Source organism: Cynocephalus volans, chromosome 6, assembly GCF_027409185.1.
Source record: "Cynocephalus volans isolate mCynVol1 chromosome 6, mCynVol1.pri, whole genome shotgun sequence".
NCBI classification, from domain to species: domain Eukaryota; kingdom Metazoa; phylum Chordata; class Mammalia; order Dermoptera; family Cynocephalidae; genus Cynocephalus; species Cynocephalus volans.
The window spans coordinates 134,547,760-134,567,839 of NC_084465.1; the positions used below are offsets into that span (position 1 = coordinate 134,547,760).

At 39.5% G+C, this 20,080-nt stretch overlaps 1 protein-coding gene across 2 annotated transcripts in view; it reads right to left on the reverse strand.

Moving 5' to 3' along the window:
* Window positions 1–12,420: 12,420 nt before the first annotated feature.
* The window catches only part of FAM107B (family with sequence similarity 107 member B), a 205,737-nt gene continuing 198,077 nt past the window's right edge, over window positions 12,421–20,080 (reverse strand). For both annotated transcript variants that reach the window (XM_063100608.1, XM_063100609.1), the window contains 2 exons: window positions 13,547–13,697; window positions 12,421–12,990 (listed from right to left, as the gene is read on the reverse strand). In XM_063100608.1, the coding sequence (XP_062956678.1) occupies window positions 12,874–12,990; window positions 13,547–13,697 (268 nt within the window). In that variant the 3' untranslated portion in view covers window positions 12,421–12,873. The remainder of the gene's footprint in view (window positions 12,991–13,546; window positions 13,698–20,080) is intronic.

Here is a 20,080-nt window from a genome sequence, read left to right on the forward strand (position 1 = left end):
ATAAAGCCCAAGATACCGTAGTATCAGCACATGGGCACCTGTTGTGTTAGGCACCAATATGTGATTTATTCCTTTCCTTCCAAGCATGGGAGTGGGGGGTTCTACTTCCCTGCCCCCTAGAAGTAGGTGAGGCCATGTGCCTTGCTTTGACCAAGGATGTGCATCACTTCCAGGTAGATGCATTTGATTGCAAGTGCTAACTCTCCAGCTCTCTCTTCACCTGCACATGACGGTGGCGTCAGAGCCATGTATGACTGCCATGTGAGTGAAGCAATCTGCAGTCCTGAGCACACACAGAGGGCAGCTTCCCAGAAAGTTTCCTTGGCCCCAAGGTGGACTTCGCAGAGCAAAACATAAACTTTTGTTCTGTTAAGCCACTTAAATGCTGGACTTGTTTGTTACTGTGGCACAGGCTAGTCCATCCTCACTGGTATGAAGGCGTTTGAAATCACATTTCCACTCATTTATTCAACAAATCTTTTCTATGCATTTACGTATGATCAGTGCTGTTCCAGGACTGGGGACATAGCCAGGAACAAAGACCCCTGACCTTATGGAACTCACATGGTGCTTTCTTCACCTATCCTCACACCACAAGTGTTGGAAAAAATAGGAAAATGGTCAGGGCCCCTCAGATGTTCAGAATCTTGCTGAGCATTTGCTGTAAACATCCTCAAGTGCTCCTTGTTACTACTTAATGTAAGTTGTGTATGGGCACCCAAGTGTCCAGGGTTGTGGACTTAAGTATAAAAGACTAACAGCTCTGATCCACGGTGCTTCTCAGAACTCTCAGAGAAGCCACTAGGATGGTGGCTCCTAGATCTGAATAAAAATCATTCATTTTTTTATACCTACGGCTCCCAGAACCTTTGTTTTCTATTACCTAGCTCACAGACCTGCGTGTGGAGGGTTTGTGACCCAATCTGTGCAACAGACTCAAGGGGTCTGTAAGCCCTAGCTTTACAACAAGTAAGCCATCTTTTTTATATTTTTACTCAAGTGTTATCTTATTCTTGGAGATGAATGGCATATTCTAGCTGAAACACTTGCTGAAACAGCTTCACACATTGCTTCCTCTCCTTTCCATGTCAATAAATGGAAACCCGGCTAGCTACTATCAAATACAATAAATATTCCATTCTTTTTAATCTATTTTTTGGGGGGGAGGTACCTAAGAAAAATGTTCTTGGACCTCTTGATTTTTATCACATGTGCTTTTTTGGACTCCCTTCAGTAGAATCCCAGGCGAGAACAGGTGAAGAGCGAGAAAGTCGGCTGAGATGCGCCAGCTGCAGAACATTCTGTTAAAGAGGGTGCACAGGCTGGTTCTGTAGACATTAACTTTGAAATGCACTCAAGCTCTTGCATCTTTAAGACATGACCATGGTGGTGGCATAGGTAATCATAGCAGAACGTAGAGATTAAAAGCATGAGCTTTGACAGACACACACACACAAAAGCATGAGCTTTGATATCAAGTGAGTTTGAGTTCTGGTTCTGCCATATATGAACTCTAGAAACTTCACTCATTGATTCAACATGTTTGTTGAGTGCCTACTGTATGCCAAGCCCAGAAGTGAAGAAGACAGACATTATATTCAACTTCATAGCTTATATATATGAGAGACATTAATTACATAATGATTAATACATCTAATGTTGTAAAGAAAAAGTAAAACTGTTGTGAGAGTGTTTGACCTGGTCTGCACACTTTAAAAAGCTTCCCTAAGGAACATGGGACCTAGGAGCCCAGCATGAGTTAACTAAGCATAGAGGGGAGAATAAGACCTTTTCAGGAAAGGCAGCTGGTGTGTGCAAAGCACCTGAGGCAGAAAGAAGGCTCCAGTGGGTCTGGAGCCGGAAGAGTGAGGGGGAGAGGTACAAGAGGAGCTGGAGAGGGAGGCAGGGGCCAGAGCATGCCGGGCCTAGGAGGCCATGCTAAGGATTTTGGTCTTGACCCTAAAATCAAAGGGAAATCTTCAAGCAAGGAAGAGATATGTTCAGATTTGACTTTGCTAAAGATCATTTTGGCTTTTTTGGAGAACACAGATAAGGTGGAGGCAAGAGTGAGAGGAAGACCCATCAGGGGGCTGCTGTTCTAAGATGGGCAGTGGGGCGGGGGGAGAGAAATTCAGCTGATATTCAGGAGGTAAAGCAGACAGAACTTGGTTGGATATGGAGAACGAGGCTGGGTGAAAGATGACTCCCAGATCTCCAACTTACAGAACTGGCTGGAGAGTGGGACATTTAAGAAGACTGGGACAGTGGATGAGGGTGCGGTGTGGGGAGAAGAGCCCGAGTTCAATTACTCACCTTTGTGAGCTTCAGTTCCGTCTTCTTAACAACAGAGACAACCGCAGTACTGCCCCATAGTAACGTGGTGAGAACCTCATTAGGTCCCGACGATAAACACAGTGCCTGGCACAGGGTGGGGGGGGGCACGGTACCTGGGGACTGTCATCCTGATCACCAGCAGAGGACAAGGAGGTGCAAAGGCTCCTGGTCTCATAGTGCCTTGCCCTTCTCCTTTGCCCCACTTACCACAGTTGTCACTTTCTCTTCATTTGTGGGAGTCTTTGAATGATGTTTGTCTCCTCACTCAAGTTGATGCTCCCTGGAGGCCGGGACTGAATATGACTTTACTGAACATGGTATTCCCAGTACTGAGCACAGCCTGGACACAAAATGATGTTTCTCTGAGCCCCATGCGTTCCTGTAACCATGTGCCTGCCATAGGTGCATGGGGACAGCCTGCGTTTGGTTGTTACTGACTACATATGCTGCAGCAAACCACGCAATTCTTCAGATTTCACTGCTAGGAAGCAAATCGAAACTAGCCACAGCCTGACCTCAAGCACCTCAGCAAGATCCTTCTTGCAGGGGCGGGGAAATCGGCTGTGTCCATCCTCTCACTCCCCTCCCCGCCCCCAGGCTCCTATTACTGCTACTCCAAAGAACCTGGGTTTTAACACAGTTCAGTTCTGAAGAACAGTGTGGGAAGCAGAGAGGAAAATCAAAGATAAATAAAATTCACATTTAATTTAAAACATCATTTGAACTATTAATTTCCACTGCCTCCCTCAATGCTTATGTGAGCATCTACCTAGCAGTAAAACCAATTCATTTAGTGTGTGTGTTTTCTTAATGTATTCCTGTAGTTCTTATCATGTCGGTGTTCATGTGGCATTTTTCTTAATGCCTGCTATTATTTCATCTTATGCAATGTCTTATCTCTGAACAAGATTATAAACACCTCAAGGACAGGAACTAGCTCCTAACAAGATATCTTGCAGACATATCTGGTAAATGCTTGTAGTTAATTGATATCCGGTAAGCACGCACAGTTAATTGATCTGGCTGCTTATCTACAAGAACCGCTGAAAACATGAAGGGAGGAAAAGGGAATGGAGAAAGAGCACAAATTGGGGCAGCCCCCCCCCCCCCAGATATCTGAGCACCAACTCGTCAAGAGCCAGATTGCAGTGACCAGAAAATTCCCCTTTAAAATGCCCTGTGTTCATTTGAGTTTATGTAGTGAAGTTTTTCCTCATTAAGGTCCTAGGGTGGCTATCAGCACAGGTGCAATTGTTTCCTGGAAACTCTTGAGTGAATAAATAACTATGGCCAAATGATCAAGTACGTACTTGTGGATTACTCCTCAAGCTTCCACAGTAAAGTCAGAACAGGGAAGGCTGCAGCCTATACTCTGCTGCTAATTCTATTCTGGGTCAGCCTCTGCTACAGCTTCTATTAGGTCTTGTAAAGGGCCAAGAGTCGGCATTTCTCCAGTTCTTGGCTAGCTCCTTTCCCAAGCTTCAATCTCGAGAGTTCAACCAGAAGGAGCAGGAAGAGAAATAAATGTACTCTTAGTAATATGATGACGGATCTAGCTGGAGTCAAGGGTGAAGGTAAACAGACATTTTGTAAGACCCGTGCACTACGCACAAATCCCACACACGCAGGGATGGCTCACTCCACTGAAGACCATGAGACACAGACCACTGCAATCAGGCAAGAGGAGTTTTATTCCAGCATGCTGGGGCCACTTAGTCTCCTGGACAGAAGCGACCCCAAGCTTACATCACAAGCACCTTTTATACAGTTTTTCTGAACAGACCTTTGTGACAGGATGAGTTGTTGGTTATCTGTGGCGCCTTTAGATTTACGGGTAGACTTTAGCAGGCTGGTACCCCAATAGATTTGTGGTGCCTTTAGATTTATAGGTGGGCTTTAGCAGGCCGGTACCCCAATAAGGAACAACGCATTTCTCAATCGTTTATCTTCCCCGAGGTCTGGCCAGGTGGCCTTTAGATAAGGAACTAGTCAGTTCCTGGAACTGGGTGGGGGTCATTCCCTTCCTGGAATGTTTAGTGTGCTCGGGCCGCCTGACCTTTATATGGCCCCTTAGAAGCTGCTTTACTTAAAATATTTTTAGCAAGCATTTATTACAAAACTGCGTATATTAAAGTTACATTTTTCTACAATTCCCCTACAGTTTCACCATCATCCAAGAGAGAGCATCTGCAAGGAAGACCTTGATTGGCCAACCTGGGGTTCCTCCAAGACCCCACACACCAAGCACCATTATTTCATTACTGAGTTGCCATCTCCTCACATTCCCAATCACCTTGACCCTGGCCAAGAAATACAGAGCAGGAAAAACCAGAGTCCTGTAACCACATTACCTCAAATTCTAGTAGCAAAGGAAAAATGTAAAGGGCAATGCTGTGTTCAAGGTGAAGTTTACACCTCTGGGATCCCTTAAGAGGAAACCCAGCTGAGGTCTCTTTCCACCCTTGGGGTTGACAAAGGTTTGAAATGTTCCTGTATTGCTAAGGCAATTGTCAGAATCCTGCTGATGTAGCCAATTGTATTGTCAGGCTAGGGCTCACAGACCCTTCAAACCCATTGTACAGAATGGGTCACAGACCTCTCAAGTGCCAGGCTGAGTCACCAGACCCCTCATGTGCCAGGCTGCCTGGGTCACCACGCCCCTCAAGTGCCAGCCACAGACCCCTCACATGCAGGTCCATGCTAGGTAATTAGGAAAGAGCCTGAGAGTCTGCTGGCAGATGACACAAGCTCAGTCCTCAGCTTCCTCAGCAGCAGCAGCAGCAGCTTACAGCAGCCTCCAGCAGCAACAGCAGTGACCTCCTGGAGGATCCTGGGGGCCCTGACAGCAACAGCTTGCAGCAGCAGCAAAAGCCTCCAGCAGTAGTAGTGGCCTCCCTGTGGGCCCCCCTGGGGCATCCCAGAGGCGGCATGCGGGGTTGGGGGGGCACTGTGGATCAGAGCTACTCGTTCATTATACTTAAGTCCGATAACCCAGAACACCTGGGTGTGAGTCAGACAACCCAGCAAACACCTGGGTGCCCACATGCATCCACAGACGATACCCAAGAAACACTTGGGCGCACCTGCACAGTTACATATTTAAATCAAATGCTCAGCAAGATTCCAAACAACCGAGGGAGCCCTGACCATTTTCCTATATTTTCCCTGCAGTTCCTCACTGCCATTCTGGAGTCTAAGTTTCTCTTTATTTTTTTTCACCAGACCCGTTTTGTCCTTTGACTATGTCAATCATAGGTATGTGTGTTTTGGGAACATTAAAACCATTCTGTTGCAATCTCTCATTGTACACACACCATACATGAAAATGATTATGCAATGAAAAGCATTTAAATTTTAAGAGATAATTTTGTATTAAGTACATTTATTTTCCAAGTCATTCTTTGCTTTTTATACCCTTTAAAGCACTAGCAACTCAAGAACACATTCTTATTGTACAAAATTTCAAAAATAAAAGAATATGCAGATTAAACAAGAAAGCTCCCTTTATTTCTAACCCCAAATGCCCTTCCTTCCCCAGAAGTAACCTCTATTAACATGACAGGTAAACTTCCAGTCCCATTTGTAAGCATTTGTATGGATGTATGGATTATAAATACTTTTAAATTTGTTTTATGTAAATAGTTGTATTACATTTATTTATTATTCTGCAACTTGCTTTATTATGCAACAGTATGGCTTCAAAGTTTTATTTATGTATATGTATAATAATATCTTATTATTTTTAAAGAAATGCATTATATTTCATAAAGGAAAAAGGGATGTATAATACTTAATCTTGTAAACTACTTCTAGATAGCTGGGTCATTTCCAAGAGCAATTATGAGAAATGTTGCAAATATATCTTTGACCAGCAATCTCTATGCACATAAATATTTCTAAAGGCCAAATTCCTAGATATGTAATTGGTGTGTCAGAAGATATGTGCATTTTTAAAAGCTTTATAGTGGTATAACTCACATATCTTTTTACTAATATGATTATTCATTTACTTAAAGTTGTGTAACCATCACCACAAATTTATTTTAAATCATTTCCATCACTCCAAAAAAAGAAATCTTGTGCCCATCTGCAGTCACTCCTCATTCTCATACCCAACTCCAGCTCTAGGCAACCACTAGTCTATCTTCTGTCTCTACAGATTTATCATTTCTGGACATCATATAAATGTAACCAACCATATATTACGTGGTCTTTTGTGTTTGCCTTCTTTTAATTGGCATAATGTTTCAGAGGCTTATCCGGGTTGTAGCATGTATCAGTATGTCATTCCTTTTGATGGCTGAATAATGTTCCACCGTATGTATATACCACATTCGCTTATCCATTCACCAATGGACATTTGGGTTGTTTCCATGTTTTAGTAATTATGAAAAATCCTGCTATGAATATTTGTGTGCAAGATTCTGTAGATGCATGTTTTCATTTCTCTCAGATATATACTTAGAAGTGGAATTGCTGGGTAATATGATAAACCTATGTTTAACTTTTTAAGAAACTGCCAAACTTTTCTCCAAAGTAGCTGCACCATTTTACACTCTTACCAGCAATGCAAGGAGCGATTAAATTTCTCTGCATCCTAGTCAACACTTGTTATTATCTTTTTTATTATATCCATTTTAGTATGAAGGTATGCATGCTTTTTAATTGGGTTTACTAATTTGCACTCCCACTGAAGGTGTATATATAATATCTACTTCATGTCCTCACCAACAATAGCTATTTAATTTTTGCTTTGTGAATATTTGTGTAAAATTACCTTACTGTTGTTTTAATTCACGTTTTCTTGATAGTACAGTCATCCCTCAGTGTCCACGGGGGATCGGTTCGAAAACTCTGCTCCTAGTAAAAGTGCAGGAACACATTTGTCCACAAGCAATTGTCTTGTGCATCTCTAGGGCCAGATCTTAATCTCTATTTCTACTCTCCAGCAAAAGGAACCAGAACTCCTTGAAGGGCACATAGTCCAACATCTCTTGACAGGAAAAAAAAATTAGGATGGTCTGAAATATCCTGTTGTTGTAACAAAGTAAGGAAACTGTCATCACTGTCAGAAGCAATATTATATATGTGTGTGTGCGTAACAAAAGAATAAGCTTCAAGGGCTTCCACTGGCCAAGTTAAAGAAGGAGATGGAAATTGTAAGAAGTTGAGTCTATAAAAGGCTGCAGAGAATCCTAACGATTCTCCAAAGAGAAAAAGGAGTTGTAATACAAAATAAGGATGATTATAGGAAATGTTTAAGGGAATATTCACATATGTGGGCATTTTTTTTATTCTATGAAGGATATATTTTCATAAAGCATAGACATACACTTGTTTCTAGCTATGCATACAGGAAAGAATGTAGGAAATCATAAAATAAACTAGAAATAAGTAGTACAAAAAGAAAAAAGACTGATCACCACCAGTGATCACATATAATAACCAAGTAGAAAGAGTTCAGCTGATCATAAATGATAACAAATTAAAGAGGATCCAACAGTCTAATAGCCAAATACTGAAAAGAATTCACTACACAGATTTAATGACTCTTAGTAAACTCTCAAAATTATCTTACTGATTATATGAGATATTGATAAAGCATACATAAGTTTTCTATACTGCTAATGGACAAGACAATATATCATAAAGGCAGGACAATAAGTAGGTAACGCTGGCCATGCCAAATGAAGGTATACATCCCTTCTGGAAGGCAGCTATGCTCACCACTATACCACCAACGCGCTCTACATCCCTTCTGGGAAGAGCACCAAGTTTTGAAAAGTTAAAGTGAAATAAATAGCAAGGTATCAAAAAAAAATCCCATGACAAAGCAAGAATTAATTATAAAACTGAACTTAGTCCAAGGATTGTGGTTCATGTTGAATCAGCTCGGACTGCACAGCCAGGCTCCTTGTCCTATGTAAGAATAACAACCAGATCTCACTCCCTCAGTTAGTATGCAGGGTAGTCCTTTTCTTTCAGGCTTGGCAAGATTACTACAAGCCCAGGAAGAAGTGTATAACTAAATCCCTAAGGGGAAATGAAAATAAATATGGCCATAGTAGTAGAAAAGCATTTTTTGAAGTGTAGAATAAACATAAAGCTTGATTTTTAAAATAGGCTTATGTAAGTTATTTTTAAAATGTGTTAATCACTGTATTCAAGTATGGTTCATTTACTGTTTAAGGAGTTTGAAAGGTTCAAAATAATCAGGCATACTAAATCTGTAGTTGCAGTTTAGGTTGTTGGAGGCAATTTAAATTCACGATAAATATTGAAATTGCTCAAGCCCAGTTCAGTCAAAAAGCCACTAGGCAGTGCCTGAGTGAGGAAGGTGGCTGAGGAAGGTTGGGGGATTGAAAAAATAAGTGTGTGAAGAACAGGGCAGCCAGGTTTTCCAGAGCTACAAATATGGGAAGGGGGAAAGGTAGAATGTGGCTTTGGGTTGGAACTGGAGGTACTGATGTGAGCTCATGATATTCAATAATTAAAGATATAAACATAATCATCGATGCAAATTTGTGAATACATACTTAACACTTATACACACTCATACAGACAGTCCGCGACTCACAATGGTTTGACTTACGAGTTTTTACTTTTACGATGGGTTTATTGGGTATGTTTTTGACAAGATATTTTCAATTTATGATGGGTTTGTTGAGAAATAACCCCATGGTAAGCTGAGCAGCATCTGTACTTTGAGGGGGCCTGGATGCAGCAACACCCCAGCAGCAGTGAACATACTTTCAATAAATAACCAAGTGCTCTTTTTGCCACACTCTGGTTATCACCATCTTGATAGAAAATCTAGGAGCAAATGGGAAGATACTCAAAAACATCCCCAGTTGATAACCAGAGTACATTTTCTCATGAGAAAAAAAGAAGTAGAAATTGTGATTGTGAGGCTAGGTCATAAAGATTTTATTTAAGACCTTTGAAATAAAATACTTCATTTCTTATTATACTACTACATGTAAGCCTAGTAGTGTTATTTTCATGTTTCTTTTAGCTGTGCTATAACATTTTAAATATTGCCACTTTAATTGCCCTGTCTTCTTCCAAATCTATTACCACTACTGTAACACACACACACACACACACACACACACACACACACACACACACACGTCCAATTAAAGGGACTGACACCCTGACACCTCAAAACTGTCACCTTGGGGAACTGCCTGTTATTCCAGGAATGCAGCTTCTGCTCAAATTATTTCTGGAATCCATCTTTTGGCGCTGGCTTCAGAGTTCATGATAACCTTAGAGATAGCTAATGTTTACTTTCCTAAACATATATAATTTTTTTAAAGCGTCCAAAGACACTAGAAGTTGGGTGATCCAGCTGAGTAATAATTTGCAGTTGGAAAATAAAAGCATAATTATAAAGTGAACAGACTTGAACTTCCAAAATATTTTAATCAGTAGTATAAAGCAATCATGTGCACAGCTTCCCAAAGTAACTTCTTTTATAACATTAATTTAGCTAAATAAGCAAAATTTCACAATCACACTTCAGATATGCTGTATGTACTAGCTCACAAGCACTAAAAAATGGCTCTCTCCAAAATGTATCTCCCGCTGTCCTACCAAAGTGCCTAAAATTCAGAATACTTTGATCTAAACAACTGAGCTGTTGCTACAGTGCCATGTGTTTTATGCAAAGTAGTTTACAGTGCCATTAACAACTTAGCGTGAATTTGTTTGACATAATGAATTGTCAGCCTTAAGTGACACAAGGCAATAGGACATAACTGATTTGGGGAAAGGCTGTCAAAAAGTACAGTCACCAAAGGGAGACCCTGGAACCACCTTCCAATCTTTACACAGAATGGACCCCCTTCAGTTCCAGACATCCAACTTAAACAGATCAGACAAACATAGCTACATGGTCCAAGCATGTGGTGATTTTTATTAATAATAACTTTGGTTCTAAGAATTCCACCCTCAATTCTGTAATACTTTCCATTAAAAACAATTATACAAGAGAAAATACAAAAAATATTAAATTATGAAAACAAATCCATTAAGGCTCCCTTTATATATATTATATACACTCAAATAAGTCAAGATTTTTCAGAGTAGAAGAATAAAGTCAACTGTTATAGCTCAGAAAGCAACACTACTTTAATACTATGAGACTATAAAACACTGAACTATTTTAAGAAAACCACAGAGTGGAAAAATGGAGCCATTTTTGTCAAAACCTGGCTCAAAGCACAAAACTTTAGATGTTCAAGAGACCTAGGAGTTTGGACTGTACAGTATTAAAGTGTGAGGGGAGACTGGCCGCTTTTTAAAGCTCAGGCTTGTGAGCCCAGCTGATCTGACAATTTCACAGAGCTGCTCTGCCTTACATTGTACTGTTTAGCGTAAGACATCACTTTATGCTATTTACAAGTCTTCTTTTGGCCAGACCTTGTACTACTGACTACAAATAATTCTGTATACTTGAATGAGATTAGGAGAGAAATGCTTCTCTAATTAACTTTTTCCCAGTGAAGAATGAATTCCAGGTAAGTTCTAGAAACAGAACTCGTCCTTCTAAAGAAGCCTATCTGGAACCTTGAGAATTTTTCAAGTGGCAGAACTGCTTCAAGGATACAGATCTAAAGATCTCACATCCAGTTAGATGAGAAAATATGAGCCAGTCCTGAATCTTCATTTTACAGATAACATCATCAGTCCACATACACAAAGAATGAACTCTAGTCAATGTGCAATCAGAAGTGTACTTTCAGGATTATCAGTTATCACACTTTCCTTTCTCAAGAGGAAGAATGATGGAAAAAAATTAGTCACCATTCCATTCTTCAAAAGCGAACTATTACCAAGCAACATTTTATCCTAAGCATCTCATACTTTATTCCAATAATACTTGCTGATGAGATAAATAACCCACTTCAGTTGTAATCAACTAACATGTTTCTCTAGCTAGCAGTACATTATCGTTGCATTTACTTTTAATCTTGTTCACATTAGGATTGAATGTGGGCCTAACTGTCAACTACTAAAACTAAAGCATTCTCTAGAAAGCTAATTTCTACTGTTCTAAGTTCAGGATTCAAAACCTCTGAATCCAGCTCTCTATGAGTCTTACAAGGAAGTATACGAAGAGTCTTCGGTGTAGAAATTACTAGCTGAATGGTCTCTATGAAGAACATACTAAATCTGAAAAAATTCTTCCATGCCACCCCAAGTAGAAGGTGCCCATGCCCATATCATCAGTATAAAATTAACTCTGCATGAGAGTTGTGCTGTTATTCGTAATTCAAATTTCTCTTGAATAACAAGCTAGCTAGAATGAAGAAACAGAGCAGCTTCTCCCTTCACTTCAGCTTTTCCTGAGAGATGCAATATAGTAGTCATCAACAGCATCATCAGAAACAGTGGTGATACAGTCTTTCTTCACACACACAAAAATAAGGTAAAGAAATATGTGATCATTAATCACAAATTTTCAAAGCTTGGATTCTAACGATATTCAAATGTACAAATGCTACCAATCTTCCAATGAAGCCTCCTTCAAACCAATCTACACTTGTTTCACATTAAAATACCTAAAGAAGTCCTCATCGCCCAGCTCCTAATGGGAACTTTCTCCACACTACTCTGAAGAATTTAAAGGATTTTGGACCCTCTAGTTTTGACACTGAAGCTAGGTTATGTGGAATAGTTCCATTCTCAAAAAAAAAAAAAAAAAAAAAAAAAATCAAGAGATTATTTCATATAAAAGGACTAGCTCAGCAAGAAATTTAAAAACAAAACTGAACAAAAATCCTACTAGTTATCAAAGCAACAAATGAACTTACATGATGTACCTTCTTGAAACTAGAATGTCACCATGCAGCATACTATTACAAAGAAAACCAAAAGGAATTAAAATAAGATAAAGATGGATGTTTACATATTTCTGAACCTCCTTACCCTACTTCTGAATTTTAGTGCCTACAACGGTAATGGCTATGCTCAACATTAACATTCTCTGGTGTTAATTCTAACATGGGTGAAAGTATAAATTAAACAAGAAAATTTTGGATTTTCAAAATAAAACTTACAAATATTTGATGTAACAGATTAAACACATTTCTATGTGATCTAAATTATCTAACAGATAACAAAAAGAATTAAGCACATTTTCTTTAGCTTTTAAAACAAAAAGGCTCTGTCTCTGCCTCACTAAACTTGGATTGATAGAAAAACCAAGTAGGGCAACTCTCAAGAATTTACTCCAGTGTCCTTTTCCTTTCCTTTTTTTGTTTTGTTTTTGTTTTTGAACACAAGTCCATTATTCCAACTTATGTGCTGGCAAATGTCCTTATTTGGCGCATAGGAACTGCAAGCGTCATAGGCAATTTATCCACCCAGACTGTAGGCAAAATCAAGCCAAAACCTTTTTAAAGTCAAAATTCTCTGCTGGCTGGAATTCTCTCAAGGGGCTTTTGCCCTGAGATTAGCACAGAGGAAGCACCTGCAGACACAGCTCTGTGTCTGACAGGTGGGGATGCACAAGGTCTCTGCAGACTCAGCCTAGGATTCCTGGGCTTGGGCAACTTCTTGGCCTGTTCTCCTGAGATTGCCTTTCACCTTCACAAATTCTGGGGCATTTTCTTGCTCTTCTTGCAATTTCTGCTTCTCGAGCTCAAGCTAAATAAAATTCAAAAGCAGGAAAATTATTTACAAACTGAGAGGCTTTTAAAAACACTTGCTTCTCTTTTCAAAGTTCCTAACAACTTTATTTCCCAATGGAATAAATTCTCTACTGGTTCCCCACTTTAAAAAAAATGTATATACATATATCCAGGGGGAAATCCTGCATAGAAGCAGCAGCCAATTGGTTGTTACTGCAGATGATACCAAGAGATGAGAAGTACTGAAAAGTCAAGGCTAAGAAAACAAAATCCTGAGATGAACACACAGTTGCTCTGGTGTCTTAGTGAAGTACAATTTCATTAAATTACTCCAATGCTGTGTGATTCAGTGATATTTCCCCATTCTGTTTTTGCCTCTATCTTTTTTAGGTCCTCAGTAGAATTCCTGTCCCTGCCTTGAATGTTTATAAAATACCCCATTTGCTGGTATTTTGCCTCACATTTTCTTTCATGGTATAAACATTTACATCTGACATGTCTGGTTAATTCAGCTTGCTCCAACATCCTTATTTCTCAGGACAAAAAGACAGCTTTCGCCCAATGCCCCTTACCTGCTCCAACTTCTGCTGCCGTTTTAATAGTTCTATTTCCAAATCAGATTTCTTCTTCTGGGCTTCTTCTTCCTTCTGCTTTATTACTTGGTCTCGTTTTCTCTTTTCCATCACCTTCTGCAATTCCGGTTTATTCTGAGGGGCAAGACCCCTGTAAAAAAGTATTAACAACAATAAAAAATGTTACTCTAATGGATATATTTTTCATGAACAGAAATTTAAAGTAGCAGCCACAGAAAAGAGGCCTGCAAAGTTAGCATGATCAAAATACCTACTACTAAGGTAGCCAGTTAATAGGCAACGCTGGTGATCTCAGAAATTCACCAGGATGAAAGAAAGAGCAAGAGCATCTTCCAAAGAATACACACAATCCATTCATTTGATAAAAATATATTGCGCAACTACTGTGTACAAGACACTAGAGGCTACAAAAGGAGGGTGATGAGGGTGGAGATGGGGTGGGGAAGGCAGGGGGCAGCATGCTCACACAGTGGGTACGACGGGTGCCCAGGATGGAGATGGAGATGCCCAGGAGATGAGGTGGCTCGGCCTGATCCCACGCACTACATGCAGCCTACAGACAGGCTGTCACAGAAATGCAGACAGCAAAATGGCCTGAGAAACCTCTGAAACTCTTCGTTTCTCAGATCTGAAAGAGGGTTCTCGCACATCTAAAGGTACATTCAAGGTTATGTCATTACTGAGGGACATGGCCACACAGATGACTGACCTCCTAATTCCCAGTCCAGTGGTCCTTCCACCTAAAGCATTTCAGAAGCGTAGTTTCTTATTTACAACGCATGGAAGTCAGGCTTCAGGGAAGTTCTACATTTCTAAGAGATACATTAAGCTGCCATTTCTTCAAATGGGGTGAAAGAAAACCAAAACAGGACTTTCACTAGCAACCCTCCATCTGAAGTGTTTGAGGCAAGTCAAGGGAAGGACTTGAATTAGCGTTGCTCAGGTGAGACTTCTGTCTATGTTGAACTGTTAGCTAGGATTCGCCTTTTCTCTATTTCCTCTTCCACTTTCTTAGGATTTCTCTAGTCCAAGCCTTCCAGGACGCTGGATTAACCTGACCTGAGCAACTCTTCCTTACTGTGTCCACTAGCTCATAAGTAATCTCATCTTGATGCTAAAATTTACTAAAAGCATTTAAAATAAAAGTGAAACAAACCACAGAACAGGAAAAGCACTACCAATTTCAGGCAGCACAGAGTGTAAAGGAAGGAGTGGTTAGCGTACTCACACCCATGCTACACCATACACACTTGACAGAACAATAATTCATGCTTGTCTGGACTACAGGAAACGAGCTAATTGACTAATCAACTAAGAGTCGTTTGAATACCTGTTAAATAACAATTTCTGAAATGTGTGCTCTGGTTACAAGAAATTCAACAACATACTGGTCTCAATCCTTTTCAAGTTCACACAATCACATCTATAACTAATCCTCAATTTTACACTTCCTCATTAATCTAGAATTTAAAAAATTCTGGCATCTCTCCTATTTTTTAAATCACAATAAAAAAATTGTCAAAGTTGTTGTTTACCAATTAAAGATCAGTATATTCCATCTCTGATGATAAAGACACACAGTCAAAATAATATATACATCTTTTCTAATTTATATTAGCAGAATGTTTGGTTTAAAAAAAAAATTAGATTTGGCCAAATTTACAGTGAAACAGAAAAGGCAGTTCACTTTTGTGATTTATTACAGTTTACTTGAATCACCAAGATGGTAAGAGGGGGAACAAAAGTACAGACTGAATATTCTAGAACATGAATCTTGAATTGGCACAACAAAAGTTGCTTATGAGTACTCTAACTGTTCATTATAGAAGTGTCATTAACCACAGGAAAATTTGTTCTTAAATAATCAGAATAGGGGCCCAAAGGCCTCAGGCCCATCCCACCCACCCCTGCTCCCCCACCCCCCCCCGCCACCAGCATTTGCACCCAGAACTGCCTTGGTAGCCCCCCAGGATTCTGAGCCATGGGCGGTGGGGTGTGCTGCTGGCCTCAGCCACCCCCCCCCACCCCCACCACCACCTTCAGCAACCAGGCCAGCAAAGGAACCAGCCATGGTCCACTCCTGTCCCCCCCCACCCCTCTTACCTTTCCCCTCTCCTCCTTCTACCCCTCTGCAACACCTCAGAATATAAAAAATTAAATAAATTTTTAAAAATGAATGAATAAATCATCTGAATAAAGACCCACTCAGTTTCATGACTATTAAAAAGACTCGGAATGACAGTACAGGCAGAATTAAGGGATTTAAATTTTAGGATAAAGAATTTGGCTATCTGAATAATTTAAATTTCAAACCCTTTTTTCCCGAATATTTCACTGACAAAACTAACTTCAACCATTATTAAATTCTTCTGGATTATGCAAAAGCCACTGAATGAACTTTGATGTATGACACATTAAGCTGACATTCTATTGCAACATATGAATGGGTTTAACTATTACACAGTATTCTTTTTCCACTCAAAGATTTTACACAATGGTGACAGTAAGATAAAATATTTAGTAACAGAAAATTCGGGAACCTGGTACTTTTAAGATAAATATGCTGCACTTATAACAGTCAAGAAGTCATATAAATTTAGTTAATATTTTATGACAATAGATCACTTAACTTTCTGTGCTGAACCGAAAAGTGAAGCACTGCTCATAACATTCTCTAAGTCTAAAATGGATCAGATTATGGAGACAGTATTGACAGACAGAAATGAGCTTCACCAAACTTCATAAATAACTACAGTATCATCCCTTGATGAGGGCAGTTGGTTCTCTTTAATCAATTCGACAAGTACTTTCAATTCCCTTATGACTCATGATGGTGACTGAGTCCTGGCAGCTTCATATCACCCAAGATCAACAGTAATTCCCAAGTCTGCTTCCTGGTCATGGAGCTACCTGTGACTATTACAGCAGGCAAAGCCAATTTTAAAAATTATAAAATTAATAAGTGCTCTTCCCCCCGACTCTCCCCAAAAGGTCATGTAGTAGATCCATATATGTAAAAGAAAAAGTGAAGAAACATACCCAAACCCCATCCCATAAAACAAATGGTGAGAGAGCCATTTACACGGTATTCTATGCGATGGTGAGCCCAAAAATTATACAAGGTAGAGGACGTGCCCCCATTAATCCTCACCCACTCCTGCACCCAGAGATAACTGTTACTAACAGTTTGGTCTATGTTCCTCCACACTTTCAATACCTATATATAGAGCTCTTCTTCTTAACATCTGCACGCTACATCATGGTACAGAAGTGCCATAATTTGCCATACCCCTATTGACAGACATCTAGGTGGTTTCTAATTGTTCACTATTAAAAACATCAAGGCAATAACCTTCTGTGTACACTTATATCTGCACTCTCATACAAATTTTTCTGTTGGTTAGATTCACAGAAATGGAATTGCTGGCTAAGGATCTGCACATTTTATATTTTGACAAGTACTGCCAAACTGCCCTCCAAAAAGGCTACAATAGTTTGTATTCCCACCACCAGCAGTATGAAACATACAGACAACTTTGAAAGGTATGTTTCACATAAACCACTAACTACGTTCAGGGCAATCTGGGAAAGCTCACACTCATTCCACCACCACCTGGACAAACATGAATGCAGCCCCTTCCTCACTGGGAAAGCATGCAGCCAGGGAGGAGGTCTGGGCTCCAGCCATCCCAGGACATGCTCACCTGCCCACCCAGCCAAACATCTCCTGGCCCAATTTTTTTTTCTTGGGATTGAGGGGTAGATTCCATTTGGTCAACAGCTGACCCTTGACCTTTAATTGTAGAATCTTCTGGGTTGGCCTCACCTACACTTTTGGCTTAGCCATTTTTACCTGCATGGATTCGAAACACAAATAATTCCATCCCATATTACTAGAACTTCCCCTGTCTTTTTCCATGTTGTACAGCAGCAAGTATTTGTCTAACAAAACATGCCAAAAGAATATCAACTAAAAACACAGAGAACTAGAAACCACTGACTTTGAAATACACAGCCAAAGAACAAATTTTAGGGATGTGTTTAAGAAGCTGGGTATTCTACTTGCACAAGAGTACTCTTTGTAGAGAGATAGAATATCCCTAAATTACATTAGAAGTATTTTTTTTGAGACTTTTCCAACATTGATCTTTCAACTACAAAAAAAAAAAAAAAAAAAGCCTTTTGAAAACTCCTTTTTTATGCCACTGAGAAAATCTATAGAACCAGAGCACTTGGCAAAGGGTCTTAACAATCAGACCTAGCGGCACACTGTGACCAGATGGAAATTCAAAGACTTTTAACCTGAAACGTAGCTACGTCCAAAAGATGGAAACAGAGAAGCAGCATTATATATATACTTGAGAAAGCATAGATTTCAGAGTTAGAAGACCTATGAGTATGTGTTCTCCTAAAATGTAACTCGGAAAACTCTTCAAACTGCTACAGTACTTTAAGCCAAATTTGTGGCCACATGGAACAGAGGTACAAGTCTCCACCTAACGCTTGTTTTGTGCAGATTCATTTTGGCTCTCCCTCATTTTCCCATGCCTTTTTCTAATTTCTATCATTGCTATATTTGATTTATCTCTATAAACTGCCTTAAACTGTAGGTTTACTTCATTTTTTATTCCAAAACACTATTGTGTGATCTGGAGAGCATTCCTTACACCGTTACTCTGAGTTTTCTCTTATAACTGGAAAGATCACTGGATAAGATAAAATATACGAGGACCCTTTATAAACTGTAGAAAAGTAAACAGACTTTCATTACAATACAAACCAGTAACCAAGACTGATTATCCCTTAACCAAACATATATATTATTGATGTGATGCTTCCTATTATTTGGCACTAAAATTTGGAAATAAAAAACCCATAATGTCTAAAACATATATGAGACAGAAGATGCGTAGAAGGAAGAGACTGCTTGAGAAGTTTTCATTCTAAAACAGTTGTATTTCTTACAACGTGAAGACCCTACCAAACTAAGATTTTACATTGAAAGACCTGCAGACATGAAATACATTCATCTTATTTGACTATGAAACCTGCCTTTTCTTTTTTCTTTTCTTTTCTTTTCTTTTCAATGTACTTCCAGCCAGACCAGAACCTTTCAAGGAAAAGGAGGAAAAAGAAACAGGAATTTTCACATGATGCCTCATGGGAAGTGGGAAATGTATGAAACTAACTGATCACTTATTATATGCCACTTTAATACATTTTAATACATTTTAAGGCATTTTAATACATGCTATTACTTCATTTCTAAGGAAGATACTGTTATCCCCCATTTTAAAGATGAAGAAACAGATTCAAGAGGGGGTATCTTGTCCAAGATCATAAGGTAGGTCAAGTAAAATGGTGAACCAGGATTCATATCATTTCTCTCAGACCTCAAAGCCCACATCCTCTCGATAACCATGGTACTTGAGGGAAAATCAGCATTCTCCCAAATTAGCTGAGCTAGGCCTGCCTTAAGAGTCAGGTATGTAAACAAGGAAAAGAAAGAATGAGCCAGAGAAAGACAGACAGAAAGGAGGTCAATTTTCTAGAAAATTTGAGAACAGACTCAACTGCAAAAATCTGAATGTTTTACAAGTGACATGACCCAGGCTACTAAATATATTTTTGCAGAATAATTTGTAGTCTAAAACCAAATTTTGGTTTTACTCTTGACTCTTTTCTGACTTGGACCCTTTTCACAGATTTCATAGAAAAAAAAGGTTGAGGTAAAATGTTTTAGAGATCAACTAAGTGCCCCACCCTCACTCTACAGATAAGGGAACTGAGGCCCGAGAGGTAAAGACAATCGTAAAACCAGTAAGTGACAAATGTTTTGGAGTCTACTAAATTGATGAGCTTTCCACCAAAGTAATTTCCTAGGCAGGATTGATTCCAAATGCTGTGGTCTACTTAGGAACCTAGAAGGCTCTGTTTTGCTTTGAGCATGACAATACCAAATCCTATTTCTTTTTCCTATTGTGTAACAAAGACAGGTAGAAAATAAGTACTAATTAAAATGATCAAACTTGTATTCAATTTAATAAACATTAATCCAACAGCACCCTAGTATATATGCTGGGGAAAAAAAGGAAGAAGCCACATTCCCACAATCTGGATGGAGAGATGTATTTACAAAGAATTCCTGGGACGGGAGTCATCAGTTCTGGCAGGAGTGTTCTCAGGATGGAGGACTGCCATAAAAATGTCCCCTTAACCCTCTAGAAAAAAAAATTATTTTTAACTAGGCCTCCCTCCAAAACATTACCCTAATTCTTGAGTTGGTCTGCATATCTTTCAGTTCAGTGGTAGACCTTTTGAAAAGGGTGGGTAAGTGAGTGATCTACAGTCTTACAAGATCTGAAAACAGTTCTAAATGAAGCTTCCTAGTTCTTAAATAAGTCAAGTTACCTTGCATCCTCAGCTCTCCCAGTCTATTGGCCTTGCCCAACATCACTTAAAAAGCAGAGGACACCAGCCCAACATCCAAAATTATTTACAGCACAGATGGGG